At 53.5% G+C, this 21382-nt stretch overlaps 1 protein-coding gene across 4 annotated transcripts in view; it reads right to left on the bottom strand.

Annotated features, from left to right (window-relative positions):
- The window catches only part of ZMYND15 (zinc finger MYND-type containing 15), a 65553-nt gene that overhangs the window by 2494 nt on the left and 41677 nt on the right, over window positions 1-21382 (bottom strand). For 2 of the 4 annotated variants that reach the window (XR_012226956.1, XM_073560577.1), the window contains exons 2-8: window positions 8755-9110; window positions 8413-8644; window positions 8189-8344; window positions 2133-2293; window positions 1899-2033; window positions 1742-1819; window positions 1465-1581 (exon numbers count right to left, since the gene is read on the bottom strand). Coding sequence is in view for 3 of the 4 variants with exons in the window: in XM_073560577.1 (XP_073416678.1) it covers window positions 1465-1581; window positions 1742-1819; window positions 1899-2033; window positions 2133-2293; window positions 8189-8344; window positions 8413-8644; window positions 8755-9103 (1228 nt within the window). In the remaining variant the exon portion in view is untranslated. Of the gene's footprint in view, window positions 1-1464; window positions 1582-1741; window positions 1820-1898; window positions 2034-2132; window positions 2294-8188; window positions 8345-8412; window positions 8645-8754; window positions 10194-21382 lie in introns of those variants that run through there. The other 2 variants (XM_073560578.1, XM_073560579.1) reach the window with 2 other exon arrangements.

Genomic DNA, 21382 nt, shown 5'->3' with positions numbered 1-21382 from the left:
AGCCGGAGAATAAGCTAGGCAACCAGATGACCAGAAAGGTTGGTAACTTAGCGGATTGCAGACCCCTAAAACTAACAACACAACTAGAATTAGCCGTGGGACGTACCTACGATGATTCTAGATGCCTCAACACAGCCAAAGAATTAACTAAGCCTAATGCAAGAAAGTGGAAAGCTAAACTGCCTCGGAGCAGAACCCCAAAGGAATAGATAGCCCCCAAACATATATTGCCGGTGAGACAAGATGAGACACAAACACAGGCAGAAAATAGAGTAAGCAAATGATGGGGCCCAAACTGTCTAGATAGAACAGGACAGGAAAGGAAAGACTGTGTGCAATTATGGCGCCCCTGAGGCTCAGTCACCACAGAGGTACTGCACCTCCTCCTGAGGTGTGGTGCCCCATCATCCAGGTAAGTTGGAGGCTCCTGATCACGCTCCAACACTCGCATCCCACACAACACAGTAGTTCAGCAAAGCCACATTGTGGCTCCCTGCTTGGAGTGTAGCAGAGCACCTTTGGTGGCTCCCTGCTTGGAACACGAAACGTGCTGGGAGGCGGGTGGAGTTTAGAATACATAAAAGAACGGGAAGGTTTAGGATTACAGGTCAGTCAGATAGTGGGTGAGACGGAGAGAGGAAGTCACTCAGAGAGGAGTGAGGAAAGGAGATCCCTGGAAGAGGGATGGAGGAAGGAGGTGCTGCAGCAGACCTCAGTGATCTGGGTCTGCTGGCACGGGAAAGGAAAGAAGGAGAAAGACATTGAACTGAAGCCTGACATCCCGCTGACACCAGCCCGGTACCGATTACCCCACGGCCCTGGGAGGGCGACCCACAATCACACAAAAAACCATAAGAATAATCCAACATGTCTGATATGCAAAAATACTGAGGCCACATGACCTCTCCCCCACTAGATCAGAATTCTGGTGTGAACTGGAAGCAAAACAAAAGATACTGATATAACAGGGGACTAGCAATACTGAACAGACTGACATGAGCTGTGACATATGAAACGGGGTCCAGCACAGGTCCCAGCAGGGAACAATGCTGAACCCACACAGCAAAGCAGAAAGCAGAGAAAGGCAAAACTGGATCAAATGCAAAAAGATTCCAGCAAACAAATAACTTATCTGAATTATGCAGGACCAAGCAGGGGGCAAGAGGACTTCAAAATGTACAGGAAGAAAACCAAATCACCAGCAACAACTGAGGGAGGCTTGCTGACTTAAATCTTCCCACTCTGTAACACCTGACCTCCAATCATCCTCTTCAGGTGATTGACTTCTGTCAACTCGACCAGCTCCATTACCCGCAGCAACCACCAGAGGGAGCCCAAACTCAGAAGTCAGGTCAAAAGTGTTCATAACAGGAGGGACTCTACAGAGGTGTATGGGTGTCTCCAGGTCAGATTGTGGCCCCCGAGAAGTTCAGAGTGCGCCCCTTGGTCCGTCCTCGTACTCACAGTGCTGGGGTATGAGCTCGGAAATGATGAAGTAGATGGTGAGCGGGTAGGTCAGAAGGGCAGCTATGGGGTTGTTTAAGCTTAGGTCTCGCCAGTTGTAATACTCTTTCCAGGACACTAGAGGGCAGTAAACAGAGGCATCTGTAAGCTTCCTCCTGATTGGTCAATGGAAGATCCTGATTTCTGGTGATCATATTTTGCCTCCTCCGTGGTTGTTCGCTCCACGTCTTGGGTTGGTCATGGTTTAGTTTGCATTGTCGTCAATGGTGTCACTTACCCAGCGAGCTCTTGAGCTTGTCTTTGGGCTGCTGCCTTGGGATGAGCTCCATGTTCTTCAGCAGAGGTTCTCCTTTTTCTAAAAAACATGTTTCTGGGTTAGGTGGAGCGCCCCCCACTGGTCGCTCTATGGTAATTTGTGATCATGTTATACACACCCTCCAGGTTCCAGGCCAGGCTCTCGTCCTGCAGGCAGCTGGGGTGGTAATGGATGCTCTCAACCGCCCAGTATCCACCGCTGAGTTTATGGCCGCTCAAGAATAGTTCCTTATTGAAGGTACGACTCGTCACCTCTGAGAAAGAGACGTAATGGGAGGATGAGGGTGGAGAGGAGCCGAACTACAACCTGGTGCAAGACTGCAACTCCCAACGTGGATGAGGTCAGTACTCACCCTTAGTGAAGTAGAAGGGAAGGTCGGCCAGTCGCTCCTCGTCTTGCATGAACAACTTCATCTTAACACACCAGAACTCATGGCTGAGTTCCTGGGGGCATTTCTTCCAGTTCTGCCTCCTGCATTTTTCTGAGCAGTACAGGATGGCACCACAGGTATCACTGTAAGTAGAGGAGGGGTACGGTGAGCGAGCGGAGGAGTACCGCATGTGAGCAAAAGGGTACGGTGAGTGAGCAAGGGATATGATGAGGTAGAAGAAGGGTACGGTGAGCGAGCAGAGGAGTTCAGAGTGTGAGCAAAAGGGTACGATGAGAGAGCAAAGGAGTACAACATGTGAGCAGAAATGTACAGTTAGCAAACAGAGGGGTACAGTGTGTGAGCAGAATACAGCTTGTGAGCAGTGGGTACAGTGAGCGAGCAGAGGGGTATCATGAGCAAAAAGAGGGGTACGGTGAGCGAGCAGTAGAGCACAGTGTGTGAGCAGTGGGTATGGTGAGCAAACAGAAGGGTACAGTGAGTGAGAAGAGGAGTAAAGTGTGTAAGCAGAGGAGCACAGCTTGTGAGCAGTGGGGTACAGTGAGCGAGCAGAGGGGTATCATGACCAAGAAGAGGAGTACAATGAGCAAGCAGAAGGATATGACATGTGAGCAGAGGGGTACGGTGAGCGAGCAGAGGGGTTCGACATGGAAGCAGAAGAGTACAGCGTGTGAGAAGCAGGGTAAGCTGAGCGAGCAGAGGGGTATGATGAACAAGAAGAGGGGTATGATGATATCGCAGGGGGTACAGTGAGCGAGCAGAGGAGTACAGTGTGTGCGCAGAATACAGCATTTGAGCAGCTAGGTACAGTGAGCAAGCAGGGGGTATGATTAGCAAGAAGAGGGGTACGGTGAGCGAGCAGTAGAGCACAGTGTGTGAGCAGTGGGTATGGTGAGCAAACAGAAGGGTACAGTGAGCGAGCAGAGGAGTAAAGTGTGTAAGCAGAGGAGCACAGCTTGTGAGCAGTGGGGTACAGTAAGCGAGCAGAGGGGTATCATGACCAAGAAGAGGAGTACAATGAGCAAGCAGAAGGATATGACATGTGAGCAGAGGGGTACGGTGAGCAAGCAGAGGGGTTCGACATGGAAGCAGAAGAGTACAGCGTGTGAGAAGCAGGGTAAGCTGAGCGAGCAGAGGGGTATGATGAACAAGAAGAGGGGTATGATGAAATCGCAGGGGGTACAGTGAACGAGCAGAGGAGTACAGTGTGTGCGCAGAATACAGCATTTGAGCAGCTAGGTACAGTGAGCAAGCAGGGGGTATGATGAGCAAGAAGAGGGGTACGATGAGTGAGTAGAGGAATACACAGCATGTGAGCAAAAGGGTACAAAAAGCTAACAGAGGTATAGAATGTGAGCAGAGAGAATACAGTGAATGAATAGAGAGGTATGATGAGCGAGCAGAGGGGTAAAGCATGTAAGCAGAGGGGTACAACGTGTGAGCAGAGGGGCCTGATGAGCGAGCAGAGGGGTGCAATGAGTGAACAGAGGGGTGTGAGCAGAATAGTACGGTGAATGACCAAAGGAGTTCAGCATGTGAGCAGAGGGGTACGGCCTGTAAGTAAAGGAGTACAGATTGTGAGCAATGGTGTACAGTGAGCAAACAGTGGTATGGTGTATGAGCAGAGAGGTACGATGAGCAAGAAGAGGGGTATGGTGAGAAGCAAAGTAGTAAGGCATTTGAGCAGAGGGGTTTTCGTACGTTGAGCAAGCAAAAGGAGGCAGTAAGTGAGCAGAGGCATGCAATGAGTAAATGGGTGCGATAGTCAAGCAAATGGGTATGGTGAGTGAGGAGAGGAGTGCGAAGAACAAGCAAAAGAGTATGGTGAATGAGCAAATTAATTTGGTGAGTGAGCAGAGAAGCTTGGTGAGCTGGCAGAGGAAAGCATAGAGTGAGCAGAGAGCGATGGTGAGTGAGCTCAGGGGTGCCTAGACCAAGATGAGAGGTGCCGTAAGTGAACAGTGGGGGACAGTGGGCAAGTAAATCAGTATAGTGAATGATCAGAGGGAAATGGTGAGCAAGCAGAAAGGGTGATGAGCGAGCTTTGGGTGGTGGTGAGCGAGCAGTGGTGGGAGGTGAGTGATCAGAGTGCAACAGAAATAGAAAAGTGGAAAACTGTTAGCAACTAGTGGGTGAAGGAGAGTGGGATGAGCAGCATGATGAGTGAGCAGAAAGATGCAAAAAGTGAGCAAAAGGGTATGGTGGGCATGTGGGTCGCCCTCACACCCAGGGCTGTGGGGTGCTCGGTACCGGGCCTGATGAGCTTCAATGGGAGATGTCACGGCAGCTGGGACCCGGCCCGTGGCCCTGGGCGCCCATTGTAAAAAGGAGAATGTTCAGTGTGCTGACGGTAGTGAAAGTTTATAAGTGATTTGTGACGCCACCTGTGGTGTTCGTCAATAGAGATGTAAGCCGACGCTGCAGACAGATCCTCTGGGACAGATGGTGTGGTGCAGCAGTGATGTTATAGCCCTCCACAGGCAGGGCTGTAGTCCCAGGGCAGAGTAGGTGAAGTGACACGTAGCTGGTGTAGTGTCAGGCGCGAGGGATGTAGCAGTGCTGGGCAGGTTGGTGCAGGAATAAGTGGAGGACACCAGGGCATGTAGTTCCAAAGCTTTACTCACAGTCTGTTGTACAAACAGGTGCCCGCCTCCGTGCCGCGTCCTCCGGGTTAGGGACTCAGTCAACCCCCAGGCCAGATGGAATACTCCTCTCTAACACTCCACCAACATATGTGCCTTTTCTGAACGTCTCCCTCTTAGCGCCTTTGAGTGAAGTACTCCTAGTACTGAGTTACACTGGAGTTCCTCCTGTCAGATGTTCCTATGAACTCTACTTGTATGGCAGACAGCTGTAGCCTGCTTCGGGGACTCCTTGCTATTAAGTCCCGGCTCACTAATATGTTGCTGTTGTGCCCCCAAGTCTTGTGTGGGAATAAAGTGGTCACTACTTCTATTCCTCCGGTGTCTGATGCAGGACCATTAGTATCCGTACAACCTCGGGGACCGGGCCCCGGCCTTGCGCTTAGAACTTGAAAATGGTTCTCCTCTAACCCTGGTCCTTGTTCTCTTATTCTCCTCACGTTCCGTGCTAATCCTTCTTCCCAATGGAGAATCAAGCTTCCTTTCTCTGTCTCTTTCCTGTGCCAGCAGACCCAGATCACTGTGGCCTGCTGCAGCACTTCCTTCCTCCATCCCTCTCCCGGGGATCTTCTCTGTCTCCCTCTCTGTCCTTCTACATCCTCACTCACTGACTGCATGAAAGACTGAATGACTGAATCAACTCTTCCCGCTCTTTTGGTGCGAACAAAACTCCACCCACCTCCCAGCACGTTTCGTGTTCCAAGCAGGGAGCCACCGATGGGAGCTTTGCTACACTCCAAGCAGGGAGCCGCCGAAGGTGCTTTGCTACACTACTTTGTGGTGTGGGGTGCAGGTGTTGGAGTGTGGTCAGGTGTTTCCACCTTACCTGGATGGCGGGGTACCACACCTCAGGAGGAGGTGCAGGACCTCTGTGGCGACCGAGCCTCAGGGGCGCCACACATGCATAGGAATTTAGGGAGAGTGGTATGGTGAGCAAGCAGTGTGCAGTGAGCCAACATATGTGTATATTTAGAGATCACGTAATGTAGTGAGTGATGTGTTGCGTGAACATAGGGGCATGGTAAGGGAGCAAAGGGCTACGGAGGATGAAAAGAGGAGTATGTTGTGTGAGCAGAGATGTATGATGAATGAGCACAGGGAGACTGAATAAGCAGAGGGGTATAGTAAGTGAGGAACGTGTGCAAGCAAATTATTATAGTGAGTAATCAGAGGGGTACAGTGAGCGAGCTGAATAGGATAATGAGCGAGCATTGTGGGGTGGTGATCTGGCAGCAGGGTGAAGTGAGTGATCAGAGGGGAACTGTCACAGTCTAATTCTTGGATCTGTGTCAGATTCTGGATTCCCTCATTTAAACCTTTTTTTTTCCCTTTCAGGCCTTTGGGAGCTTAGTATGGGTTTTTGCCCCCAGTGGTCACTGAGGTTATTACATGTCTTTGGTTTCTCTGCTGATGGTGACCACTCCTTCTTTGCTATATAAGGTCACCTGGTGTATCAGCTGGTGTTGGTTATAGCAGGTCCTTTGTGGATTCCAACCACGGTGAAGGTAGCAGCTTGCTCTGAGGTTTTTAGCCACTGCTGAAACCTGATCTGGTGCTGAATTCTGCTGCCCGATGTCTGCAGCAGAGAAAGAGGTGAAGTTAGCAGCTGGCTCTGAGATGTTGAGCCACTGCTGAAAGCATGATCCTGAACTCTGCTGTCTGGTGTCTGCAGCAGAGAAAGATGGTGAAGGTAGCAGCTGGCTCTGAGATGTTGAGCCACTGCTGAAAGCTAATCTGGTGCTGAACTCTGCTGCCCGGTGACTGCAGCAGAGAAAGATATGTATTTTGTTGTTTTCCCCCGTTTGTTGTATTTTCCCTGGTGTTATATTAGTGCAGCGGTGGGACCAGTGTCCGCACTATCCAGTTCCTTAGTAAGGGATAGGTGCAGGGATAGTGAGGGATTCAGGCATCCTGGTCGGCGACAGGTGAGGAGCCTGTATAAGGAACGTTAGGAGTGTTCAGGGACACTGACTCAGGGGAGTGCAGGAGGGCTCCACGTCCCCATTCCCTATTGTAGGGTCCACCGTTGTAACTGTTTCCCCGGTGTTCCCCCTTTGTCTTGTTGTTTCAGTTACCGACCTGCAGGTCGTGTCACAGAGGACAGGAACACGTGACAGGAACGGTGAGCGAGCTGAATAGGATAATGAGCGAGCATTGTGAGGTGGTGATCTGGCAGTAGGGTGAGGTGAGTAATCAGAGGGGAACGGTGAGTGAGCTGAATAGGATAATGAGCGAGCTTTGGGGGTGAGTGATCAGAGGGGTACAGTGAGTGAGGTGAAGAGGAGAATGAGCGAGCATTGTGGGGTGGTGATCTGGCAGCAGGGTGAGGTGAGTAATCAGAGGGGAACGGTGAGTGAGCTGAATAGGATAATGAGCGAGCTTTGGGGGTGAGTGATCAGAGGGGTACAGTGAGTGAGGTGAAGAGGAGAATGAGCGAGCATTGTGGGGTGGTGATCTGGCAGCAGGGTGAGGTGAGTAATCAGAGGGGAACGGTGAGTGAGCTGAATAGGATAATGAGCGAGCTTTGGGGGTGAGTGATCAGAGGGGTACAGTGAGTGAGGTGAAGAGGAGAATGAGCGAGCTTTGTGGGGTGGTGATCTGGAAGCAGGGTGAGGTGAGTGATCAGAGGGGAACAGTGAGCGAGCAGAGGGGGATGAAGAGTGAGCGGAAGAGGATGGTGCGTGCTCAGAGGGGTGCTGTGAGCTAGCGACTTGGTGCAGTGCTGGAGGTGTGGGTGAGCAGAGGTCTACATACCTGAATGTCTCTGAAGTAAGGGGGGTGTGAGGGATACACAGCAGCTGGGAATATACAGTACAGGCAATGGCATTATAATAAGGCTCTGCGGCCATTGTAGAGTTAATGAGCTGGCGTTATGTCCTGTAGTATCTTAGTCTCTGGAACGTATAATTAGGGGGGGTCTGGGACGTCCGCCAGACCCTCTTCCTCTTCATCTAGGAAGAGTGAATGTTTTGCAGATGTCTCTAGTATGTAATGATGTGATCTCCCAGGGTCTGTGTATGGGGCCCGCACCCAAAATATGTGAGCCCAGGACTGCAATTACATTTGTACTATGTGGTTTGACCACTAGGGTCATACTTCTGTCACACTGCAATGGAATCTGCAAGCTACCTGCTTTGTATGAGGATTTGGCCACCAGGGGGCGATGGACTATATCAGTATCCATAGGTCATTACAAGGTAAAGTCACCAGGGGGCTCTCTCCTACTGTATTCTATGGAGGGAACCTCATTCTGTCCACTAGGGGACGCTGTTTAGAATCAAAGAACAGCAAGGACCAGCAGAAGGCTATATTATAATAAAGGCTGGCCAACCCCTTCCTGCACCAAACCTCCTCTCTGGTGTCTAGCCCTCATCTTACCAAGGATTTAACGTGACCTCGAAGCTCCGTTTCTTACACACGTGGCAGTATCGCACGGTCTGAGCAGAGAAACTGAAGTTGGCGATCGGTGTCCAGTCTTCCATCGGCCTCTTCTGCACTCCGACCCCCAAGGAATGAAGGTTCTTCACCAGGAATCTGGAAGAGACGGCAGGATGTCGGTGAGAGCAGACCGGTGGGATGGCATCTTGGTGCCCGCCACTTACCTGTGCACAGATGGCTCTCCGATGGTCACGCTCTGGGGACGCCGTGGTTGCCCATCGTCCATCGGCAGCGCCATGCACTGGCACAGCAAGTGGTAGGATCTCAGTTTACACATGTACTGCTCCATGTTGCTTCTACACTCAATGTCCATCAGAAAGTCGATGCCAAGGACGGTGCCGGTGTCTTCTGCCACGATCAGGAGGTACTTGATATGGCGCACGTCATCGGAGGGTTCTAGCCAGATACAGAAAACTGAGACATCAAGGTCTGACATATCGAGCAAGTTGCACCAAATCTATCAATTGGATGCGCAATTATCAGCACACACAGCTGGCGGTACCCACCTGCACTGGCGTCTCCGGGGCCAGTGTTGTCCTCAGTTTCTTTGTGCAGGTTGATGAGGCTGATGTACTTCTTCAGGTCTTGGAAGTGCAGGGCGTCCTCCACATAGAAGCGATCTCGGATCTGGAGCTCGGTGTTTCGGGGCCGGAAGGCGATGCTGTCGTTATACAGGACATGAAGGAACCAGCAGGATGCACCATAGGGCAGCGCCTTGATCTTCACCTCCCGCTGGGGGTGACTTCCCAGGCGGTCCAGTCTGCCATCATATTCCTTCCTGTATTGGCGGTACCAGCTGAACAGCAGCTCCGAATATTCCACTATGGGGTCACGGTAGCCAGAGACAAAGTCCATCGCTGGCCTGGAAAGAAGGTCAGAGGTTTCTGCAACGGCCCAAATACGGAGGGATCACAGAATGTTTGACTACCAGTGGCACCAATCCAAATGAGAGCCATGAGCGATTAGATGTACAGACTGGATCTACGGGAAGGGACTGAGGCACATAAGCATTAAAAGCCAAGGACTAATGAACTGGAGCACGGTGCACTGATCACCAGACACCAGAGACCGGGGCACTGATCACCGGACACCAGAGACCGGGGCACTAACACCGGACACCAGAAACCGGGGCACTAACACCGGACACCAGAGACCGGGGCACTGATCAGCGGACACCAGAAACCGGGACACTGATCAGCGGACACCAGAGACCGGGACACTGATCACCGGACACCAGAGACCGGGGCACTAACACCGGACACCAGAGACCGGGGCACTGATCAGCGGATACCAGAGACCGGGGCACTGATCAGCGGACACCAGAGACCGGGGCACTGATCACCGGACACCAGAGACCGGGACACTGATCACCGGACACCAGAGACCGGGGAACTAACACCGGACACCAGAGACCGGGACACTGGTCACCAGACACCAGAGACCGGGGCACTGATCAGCGGACACCAGAAACCGGGACACTGATCAGCGGACACCAGAGACCGGGGCACTGATCACCGGACACCAGAGACCGGGGCACTGATCACCGGACACCAGAGACCGGGGCACTGATCAGCGGACACCAGAAACGGGGACACTGATCAGCGGACACCAGAGACCGGGACACTGATCACCGGACACCAGAGACCGGGACACTGATCACCGGACACCAGAGACCGGGGCACTAACACCGGACACCAGAGACCGGGGCACTGATCAGCGGATACCAGAGACCGGGGCACTGATCAGCGGACACCAGAGACCGGGGCACTGATCACCGGACACCAGAGACCGGGGCACTGATCACCGGACACCAGAGACCGGGGCACTGATCAGCGGACACCAGAAACGGGGACACTGATCAGCGGACACCAGAGACCGGGACACTGATCACCGGACACCAGAGACCGGGACACTGATCACCGGACACCAGAGACCGGGGCACTAACACCGGACACCAGAGACCGGGGCACTGATCACCGGATACCAGAGACCGGGGCACTGATCAGCGGACACCAGAGACCGGGGCACTGATCACCGGACACCAGAGACCGGGGCACTGATCACCGGACACCAGAGACCGGGGCACTGATCAGCGGACACCAGAAACGGGGACACTGATCAGCGGACACCAGAGACCGGGACACTGATCACCGGACACCAGAGACCGGGACACTGATCACCGGACACCAGAGACCGGGGCACTAACACCGGACACCAGAGACCGGGGCACTGATCAGCGGATACCAGAGACCGGGGCACTGATCAGCGGACACCAGAGACCGGGGCACTAACACCGGACACCAGAGACCGGGGCACTGATCACCAGACACCAGAGACCGGGACACTGATCACCGGACACCAGAGACCGGGGCACTAACACCGGACACCAGAGACCGGGACACTGGTCACCAGACACCAGAGACCGGGACACTGATCACCGGACACCAGAGACCGGGGAACTAACACCGGACACCAGAGACCGGGGCACTGATCACCAGACACCAGAGACCGGGGCACTAACACCGGACACCAGAGACCGGGGCACTGATCACCGGACACCAGAGACCGGGGCACTGATCAGCGGACACCAGAGACCGGGGCACTGATCAGCGGACACCAGAGACCGGGGCACTGATCAGCGGACACCAGAGACCGGGGCACTGATCAGCGGACACCAAAGACCGGGGCACTGATCAGCGGACACCAGAGACCGGGGCACTGATCAGCGGACACCAGAGACCGGGGCACTGATCAGCGGACACCAGAGACCGGGGCACTGATCAGCGGACACCAGAGACCGGGGCACTGATCAGCGGACACCGGAGACCGGGACACTGATCAGCGGACACCAGAGACCGGGGCACTGATCAGCGGACACCAGAGACCGGGGCACTGATCAGCGGACACCAGAGACCGGGGCACTGATCAGCGGACACCAGAGACCGGGGCACTGATCAGCGGACACCAGAGACCGGGGCACTGATCAGCGGACACCAGAGACCGGGGCACTGATCAGCGGACACCAAAGACCGGGGCACTGATCAGCGGACACCAGAGACCGGGGCACTGATCAGCGGACACCAGAGACCGGGGCACTGATCAGCGGACACCAGAGACCGGGGCACTGATCAGCGGACACCAGAGACCGGGGCACTGATCAGCGGACACCAGAGACCGGGGCACTGATCAGCGGACACCAGAGATCGGGGCACTGATCAGCGGACACCAGAGACCGGGGTACTGATCAGCGGACACCAGAGACCGGGGTACTGATCAGCGGACACCAGAGACCGGGGCACTGATCAGCGGACACCAGAGACCGGGGCACTGATCACCGGAAACCAGAGACCGGGACACTGATCAGCGGAACCAGAGACCGGGGCACTGATCAGGAGACACCAGAGACCGGGCCACTGATCAGCGGACACCAGAGACCGGGGCACTGATCAGCGGACACCAGAGACCGGGGCACTGATCAGCGGACACCAGAGACCGGGGCACTGATCAGCGGACACCAGAGACCGGGGCACTGATCAGCGGACACCAAAGACCGGGGCACTGATCAGCGGACACCAGAGACCGGGGCACTGATCAGCGGAACCAGAGACCGGGGCACTGATCAGCGGACACCAGAGACCGGGACACTGATCAGCAGACACCAGAGACCGGGGCACTGATCAGCGGACACCAGAGACCGGGACACTGATCAGCAGACACCAGAGACCGGGGCACTGATCAGCGGACACCAGAGACCGGGGCACTGATCAGCGGACACCAAAGACCGGGGCACTGATCAGCGGACACCAGAGACCGGGGCACTGATCAGCGGAACCAGAGACCGGGGCACTGATCAGCGGACACCAGAGACCGGGGTACTGATCAGCGGACACCAGAGACCGGGGCACTGATCAGCGGACACCAGAGACCGGGACACTGATCAGCAGACACCAGAGACCGGGGCACTGATCAGCGGACACCAGAGACCGGGGCACTGATCAGCGGACACCAGAGACCGGGGCACTGATCAGCGGACACCAGAGACCGGGGCACTGATCAGCGGACACCAGGGACCGGGACACTGATCAGCGGACACCAGAGACCGGGGCACTGATCAGCGGACACCAGAGACCGGGGCACTGATCAGCGGACACCAGGGACCGGGGCACTGATCAGCGGACACCAGAGACCGGGGCACTGATCAGCGGACACCAGAGACCGGGACACTGATCAGCGGACACCAGAGACCGGGGCACTGATCAGCGGACACCAGAGACCGGGGCACTGATCAGCGGACACCAGGGACCGGGACACTGATCAGCGGACACCAGAGACCGGGACACTGATCAGCGGACACCAGAGACCGGGGCACTGATCAGCGGACACCAGGGACCGGGGCACTGATCAGCGGACACCAGAGACCGGGGCACTGATCAGCGGACACCAGGGACTGGGACACTGATCAGCGGACACCAGAGACCGGGACACTGATCAGCGGACACCAGAGACCGGGGCACTGATCAGCGGACACCAGGGACCGGGGCACTGATCAGCGGACACCAGAGACCGGGGCACTGATCAGCGGACACCAGAGACCGGGACACTGATCAGGGGACACCAGAGACCGGGGCACTGATCAGCGGACACCAGAGACCGGGGCACTGATCAGGGGACACCAGAGACCGGGGCACTGATCAGCGGACACCAGAGACCGGGGCACTGATCAGCGGACACCAGGGACCGGGGCACTGATCAGCGGACACCAGAGACCGGGGCACTGATCAGCGGACACCAGAGACCGGGGCACTGATCAGCGGACACCAGAGACCGGGGCACTGATCAGCGGACACCAGAGACCGGGGCACTGATCAGGGGACACCAGAGACCGGGGCACTGATCAGCGGACACCAGAGACCGGGGCACTGATCAGCGGACACCAGGGACCGGGGCACTGATCAGCGGACACCAGGGACCGGGGCACTGATCAGGGGACACCAGAGACCGGGGCACTGATCAGCGGACACCAGAGACCGGGGCACTGATCAGGGGACACCAGAGACCGGGGCACTGATCAGCGGACACCAGAGACCGGGGCACTGATCAGGGGACACCAGAGACCGGGGCACTGATCAGGGGACACCAGAGACCGGGGCACTGATCAGCGGACACCAGAGACCGGGGCACTGATCAGCGGACACCAGAGACCGGGGCACTGATCAGCGGACACCAGGGACCGGGGCACTGATCAGCGGACACCAGAGACCGGGGCACTGATCAGCGGACACCAGAGACCGGGACACTGATCAGCGGACACCAGAGACCGGGGCACTGATCAGCGGACACCAGAGACCGGGGCACTAACACCAGGCACCAGAAACAGGGGCACAAACAACGGACACCAGAGACCGGGGCACTGATCAGCGGACACCAGAGACCGGGGCACTGATCAGCGGACACCAGAGACCGGGGCACTGATCAGCGGACACCAGGGACCGGGACACTGATCAGCGGACACCAGAGATCGGGACACTGATCAGCGGACACCAGAGACCGGGGCACTGATCAGCGGACACCAGAGACCGGGGCACTGATCAGCGGACACCAGAGACCGGGGCACTGATCAGGGGACACCAGAGACCGGGGCACTGATCAGCGGACACCAGGGACCGGGACACCGATCAGCGGACACCAGAGACCGGGGCACTGATCAGCGGACACCAGAGACCGGGGCACTGATCAGCGGACACCAGAGACCGGGATACTGATCAGCGGACACCAGAGACCGGGGCACTGATCAGCGGACACCAGAGACCGGGGCACTGATCAGCGGACACCAGAGACCGGGGCACTGATCAGCGGACACCAGAGACCGGGGCACTGATCACCGGACACCAGAGACCGGGGCACTGATCACCGGACACCAGAGACCGGGGCACTGATCAGCGGACACCAGAGACCGGGGCACTGATCAGCGGACACCAGAGACCGGGGCACTGATCAGGGGACACCAGAGACCGGGGCACTGATCACCGGACACCAGAGACCGGGGCACTGATCAGGGGACACCAGAGACCGGGGCACTGATCAGGGGACACCAGAGACCGGGGCACTGATCAGGGGACACCAGAGACCGGGGCACTGATCAGCGGACACCAGGGACCGGGACACAGATCAGCGGACACCAGAGACCGGGGCACTGATCAGCGGACACCAGAGACCGGGGCACTGATCAGCGGACACCAGAGACCGGGATACTGATCACCGGACACCAGAGACCGGGGCACTGATCAGCGGACACCAGAGACCGGGGCACTAACACCAGGCACCAGAAACAGGGGCACAAACAACGGACACCAGAGACCGGGGCACTGATCAGCGGACACCAGAGACCGGGGCACTGATCAGCGGACACCAGAGACCGGGGCACTGATCAGGGGACACCAGAGACCGGGGCACTGATCACTGGACACCAGAGACCGGGGCACTGATCAGCGGACACCAGAGACCGGGGCACTGATCAGCGGACACCAGAGACCGGGGCACTGATCAGGGGACACCAGAGACCGGGGCACTGATCACCGGACACCAGAGACCGGGGCACTGATCAGGGGACACCAGAGACCGGGGCACTGATCAGGGGACACCAGAGACCGGGGCACTGATCAGCGGACACCAGGGACCGGGACACAGATCAGCGGACACCAGAGACCGGGGCACTGATCAGCGGACACCAGAGACCGGGGCACTGATCAGCGGACACCAGAGACCGGGATACTGATCACCGGACACCAGAGACCGGGGCACTGATCAGCGGACACCAGAGACCGGGGACACTGGTCACCAGACATGGGAGACTGGAACACGATGATGTTACTACATGGTGTTCGCTTCTCTCAGATTCATAGTTCTTGCTGTGGAGACGTGTGAAGCGGGGAAATGAGGGGGACAGGTGAATATTGTATTTTTTTTAGAACATTGTGGTGCCTAGAATACTGTATGGAGGACTATGGGGTGCATTATACTTTACAGAAAATAATGGGGTGTATAACACTATGCAGAGGACTATGGGGTGCATTATACTATACAGAGGACTATGGGGTGAATTATACTATGCAGAGGACTGTGGGGTGCATTATACTATACAAAGGACTATGGGGTGAATACTATGCAGAGGACTATGGGGTGAATTATACTATGCAGAGGACTGTGGGGTGCATTATACTATACAAAGTACTATGGGGTGAATACTATGCAGAGGACTATGGGGTGAATTATACTATTCAGAGGACTATGGGGTGCATTATACTATTCAGAGGACTATGGGGTGAATACTATGCAGAAGACTATGGGGTGAATTATACTACTCAGAGGACTATGGAGTGAATACTATGCAGAAGACTATGGGGTGAATTATATTATGCAGAGGACTGTGGGGTGCATTATACTATACAAAGGACTATGGGATGAATACTATGCAGAGGACTATGGGGTGAATTATATTATGCAGAGGACTGTGGGGTGCATTATACTATACAAAGGACTATGGGGTAAATACTATGCAGAGGACTATGGGGTGCATTATACTATTCGGAGGACTATGGGGTGAATACTATGCAGAAGACTATGGGATGAATTATACTATACAGAGGACTATGGGGTACATTATACTATACAAAGGAATATGGGGTGAATACTATGCAGAGGACTATGGGGTGCATTATACTACTCAGGACTATGGGGTGAATTATACTATACAGAGCATTATTGGGGCATTATACTGTACAGACGACTATGGGGTGCATTATACTATTGTCAGGAAAATATGAGTTGTTTCCTAAATGTCCTAAGTACACTTCTGGAGCTGCCTGTCGCCCTACACGCAGTTGGTTTGTGAACTGTGCTTCTGTATTTGAACAGGCAGTCCCAGTGCTGAAAAACTTCCCCCTCCCTCTCTCTCTACCTGTGTGAAACCCTATCCACCCTCCCCCTCCAGCAGCTGGTCATTACCCAGACCAGTTTAGAGAGGATTCTCCCTCCAAGATTCAAAACTTCCTTTGTCTATTCAAACTCGAATTGTATAACACACATTAATCCTAGAGACAGGAAACATATATTTTCAGAATCAGTATAATTTAGGCTACATACAGCAATACTTTGCAGCCTGTGTGCCTATCAGAAGCCAGGTATATGGTTTCTGTCCCCTAGTGACACGCAGACGAGTCATATTTGGTCTCAAAAGAAAGATAATTTCGTAATAGAAAATATAATACCCCTGTCGTTACTCTGTGAGCTTCTTTTAATCCCTTTTATTTGCTAACTGTCTGTACATACTGTAATTTTGTCTCCTTTTTGTAATATCTTTTGTATTTTTGTAAACACTGCCTATATTTTCTGGAGTAAACTTAGAAATTTACTAGCTTTGTTTTCCTTGCTCTGTGATCGAACTAACACGTACTCTGCACCAAATTACGCTACCTGGGGTTTGGTTCCTGACCTGATATAGTCTTTAGTATCAAATGAGGAACTGGTGGCAGCATAGTGGCCTGGGGATATTGGGGAACCCTGGCAGTGATGGATTGGGGTTTATGTGTATATTCCCTGCCCGGGGCTGGTGATATACAGACCGCCCTCACTGCAGAGTGCCCAATAACCAGGACGCGACCAGGCAGCCTTTCCGGCGACTACTTATCCTAGGTGCAGTTCCCTGACTGACCTGAGGATAAGGGGGGCGCCAGAGAGCTGGAGGTTCATAACTGGAACCGGAAGTGGAAACAGGAGTGGTGGGGGTATATAGCCCGCGACCCTAATAATATAATAATTAAATCTAAATTTTATTTGTAACAACTATACAGAGGACTATGGGGTGAATTATACTATACAGAGGTCTATGGGGTGCATTATACTATACAGAGGACTATGGGGTGCGATATACTACACAGAGGACTATGGGGTGTATTATACTATACAGAGGACTATGAGGTGTATTATACTATACAGTGGATTATGTGGAGCATTATACTATACAAAGGACTATGAGGAGCATTATACTATACATAGGACTATGGGTTGCATTATACTATACAGTGGACTATGGGGTGAATTATACTATACGGATGATTATGGAGTGCATTATACTATACAATGGACTATGAGGAGCATTATATTATACAGAGGTCTATAAGGTGCATTATACTATACAAAGGACTATGAGGAGCATTATACTATACAGTGGACTATGGGGTGAATTATACTATACAGAGGACTATGGGGTGCATTATACTATACAGTGGACTATGGGGTGAATTATACTATACAGAGGACTATGGGGTGCATTATACTATACAGTGGACTATGGGGTGCATTATACTGCATGGAGGGATGTGTGGGGGTCACAGATGGGGATCATACAGTGTTGAGGGGCTCTATAAATTTCCAGGGGAGTTGAAGGGAGGGGTACAGTATTCGCTTTTATTTCGCTTTATTACATTATTATTTATTTATTTATTTATTTATTATTTATTTATTACAGTATTTGCTATTATTTCGCTTTAATTATTGTATTGTTAACGTTGTTACTTATGACTGTTGTGTTTGAAACTGTTCAACTGTAAAGCGCTGCGGAATATGTTGGCGCTGTATAAATAAAGATTATTATTATTATTATTATTATTATTATTATTACAGTAGGGTCATCATACTGTGCATGTGGAGGGTACTGTGGAGGAATTCACTATGGGGTATCTTTGTGTTTGTAGGGCACTTTTGTTGACATCATACTTTACAAGTGCAATGAAAGGGAAATCTAGGGCTTCAGTGGGAGGAGAATTAGAGGGCACACAGGACACCACAGCAGGTGCAGTAATAGGGACACATGCGGCAGCAGCAGCTCAGTATAGGGGTGTCAGCAGGATCAGGGGTTTGTGCAGGTTGTGGATAGATGTGGATGGGGCAGGAAATGTGAGAAGTCAGATGTGACTGTGCTGTAATCTCTGCAGATGAGTACTGGCTGGAGAAGACGTCATGTTGGTCTGGGCCAGATGGAAAAGCTTGGAAATATGAACGACTCCATAAGAAAGAACATCAGCTGTAAGTCACCATCTATAACTGTGCTGTGATCTCTATCTGTTCTGCAGAGCTGGTATCTACCACTATATGGCACCATATGGCGGTTCTATCAGTGCTGTTTTTTGTATACAGATTTTTATTGGTAGCAGCGCAGACATCTGCTCCTACATTCACCATTAGGGGGTGCCACTGTAGTTGTAATCAGGGTTACTGGTTAGGGGCCACTCAGAAGTTTCACCCCCTGAAACAAACCCCGAGCTACGAATCTGAACCGGGTGTAGATGAACGCTGCAGACTCGCAGGAGGTTTATAGAAAAGTAAAATAGTACAATTCACTTAGGCACAAAGTATTGTCCAGTAGAAAATGCTGAAATACGGGACGCTTTATCTAACGGGTGCGTACAGACACACGGTCCAAGGTGCGTACACATACACGGTCCAAGGTGCGTACACATACACGGTCCAAGGTGCGTACACATACACGGTCCAAGGTGCGTACACATACACGGTCCAAGGTGCGTACACATACACGGTCCAAGGTGCGTACAGACACATGGTCCAAGGTGCGTACACATACACGGTCCAAGGTGCGTACAGACACATGGTCCAAGGTGCGTACACATACACGGTCCAAGGTGCGTACAGACACATGGTCCAAGGTGCGTACACATACACGGTCCAAGGTGCGTACACATACACGGTCCAAGGTGCGTACAGACACATGGTCCAAGGTGCGTACACATACACGGTCCAAGGTGCGTACACATACACGGTCCAAGGTGCGTACAGACACATGGTCCAAGGTGCGTACACATACACGGTCCAAGGTGCGTACACATACACGGTCCAAGGTGAGTACACATACACGGTCCAAGGTGCGTACACATACGTGGTCCAAGGTGCGTACAGACACACGGTCCAAGGTGCGTACACATACGTGGTCCAAGGTGCGTACACGTACGTGGTCCAGGGTGCGTACACGTACACGGTCCAAGGTGCGTACACATACACGGTCCAAGGTGCGTACACATACACGGTCCAAGGTGTGTACAGACACGGTCCAAGGTGCGTACACATACACGGTCCAAGGTGCGTACACATACACGGTCCAAGGTGCGTACACATACACGGTCCAAGGTGCGTACACATACACGGTCCAAGGTGCGTGCACATACACGGTCCAAGGTGCGTACACATACACGGTCCAAGGTGCGTACACATACACGGTCCAAGATGCGTACACATACACGGTCCAAGGTGCGTACACATACACGGTCCAAGGTGCGTACACATACACGGTCCAAGGTGCGTACACATACACGGTCCAAGGTGCGTACACATACACGGTCCAAGGTGCGTACACATACACGGTCCAAGGTGCGTACACATACACGGTCCAAGGTGCGTACACATACACGGTCCAAGGTGCGTACACAGACACATGGTCCAAGGTGTGTACACATACACGGTCCAAGGTGTGTACAGACACGGTCCAAGGTGCGTACACATACACGGTCCAAGGTGCGTACACATACACGGTCCAAGGTGCGTGCACATACACGGTCCAAGGTGCGTACACATACACGGTCCAAGGTGCCTACACATACACGGTCCAAGGTGTGTACAGACACGTGGTCCAAGGTGTGTGTACGTGTTGTACAGGAGTCAGTACTCACTCAGGACCCGGCAGCGACTCCTCGTCGTTATCACTGACAGTTACTGTTTGGTGGTTGGTCAGTGAGCATGCGGATATACTGGATGTCAGAGAGGAGCCGCACCGTGCGGATATACTGGATGTCAGAGAGGAGCCGCACCGTGCGGATATACCGATGTTCCAGGAATAGAAGAGTTAATAGTATATTTTCACCAACTAGCAAAATAGAGAATGAAAGAGAAATGTCAATCTCATCAGTATCTGTTGACCGCCCATCGCCTCCATCATCAGTATGTGGTGACCGCCCGTCACCTCCATCATCAGTATCTGGTGACTGCCCGTCGCCTCCATCATCAGTATCTGGTGACCATCCATCCCCTCCATCATCAGTATCTGGTGACCGCCCGTCTCCTCCATCATCAGTATCTGGTGACCGCCCGTCTCCTCCATCATCAGTATCTGGTGACCGCCCGTCTCCTCCATCATCAGTATCTGGTGACCTCCCGTCTCCTCCATCATCAGAATTTGGTGACCTCCCTTCTCCTCCATCATCAGTATCTGGTGACCACCCGTCTCCTCCATCATCAGTATCTGGTGACCATCCATCCCCTCCATCATCAGTATCTGGTGACCGCCCGTCTCCTCCATCATCAGTATCTGGTGACCGCCCGTCTCCTCCATCATCAGTATCTGGTGACCGCCCGTCTCCTCCATCATCAGTATCTGGTGACCGCCCGTCTCCTCCATCATCAGTATCTGGTGACCGCTCGTCCCCTCCATCATCAGTATCTGGTGACCGCCCGTCTCCTCCATCATCAGTATCTGGTGACCCCCGTCTCCTCCATCATCAGTATCTGGTGACCCCCGTCTCCTCCATCATCAGTATGTGGTGACCGCCCGTCCCCTCCATCATCAGTATCTGGTGACCATCCGTCCCCTCCATCATCAGTATCTGGTGACCGCCCGTCACCTCCATCATCAGTATCTGGTGACCGCCCGTCCCCTCCATCATCAGTATCTGGTGACCATCCGTCCCCTCCATCATCAGTGTCTGGTGACCGGCCGTCCCCTCCATCATCAGTATCTGGTGACCGCCCGTCTCCTCCATCATCAGAATTTGGTGACCTCCCTTCTCCTCCATCATCAGTATCTGATGACCGCCCGTCTCCTCCATCATCAGTATCTGGTGACCGCCCGTCTCCTCCATCATCAGTATCTGGTGACCGCCCGTCTCTTCCATCATCAGTATCTGGTGACCACCCGTCTCCTCCATCATCAGTATCTGGTGACTGCCCGTCGCCTCCATCATCAGTATCTGGTGACCGCCCGTCTCCTCCATCATCAGTATCTGGTGACCGCCCGTCTCCTCCATCATCAGTATCTGGTGACCCCCATCTCCTCCATCATCAGTATCTGGT

The sequence above is a fragment of the Dendrobates tinctorius genome, unplaced genomic scaffold, assembly GCF_039654945.1.
Source record: "Dendrobates tinctorius isolate UK_male_01 unplaced genomic scaffold, ASM3965494v1 ptg000298l, whole genome shotgun sequence".
Lineage (NCBI taxonomy): Eukaryota > Metazoa > Chordata > Amphibia > Anura > Dendrobatidae > Dendrobates > Dendrobates tinctorius.
The sequence above is the reverse complement of the archived record's forward strand: the minus strand, read 5'-3'. Positions and strand labels throughout refer to the sequence as shown.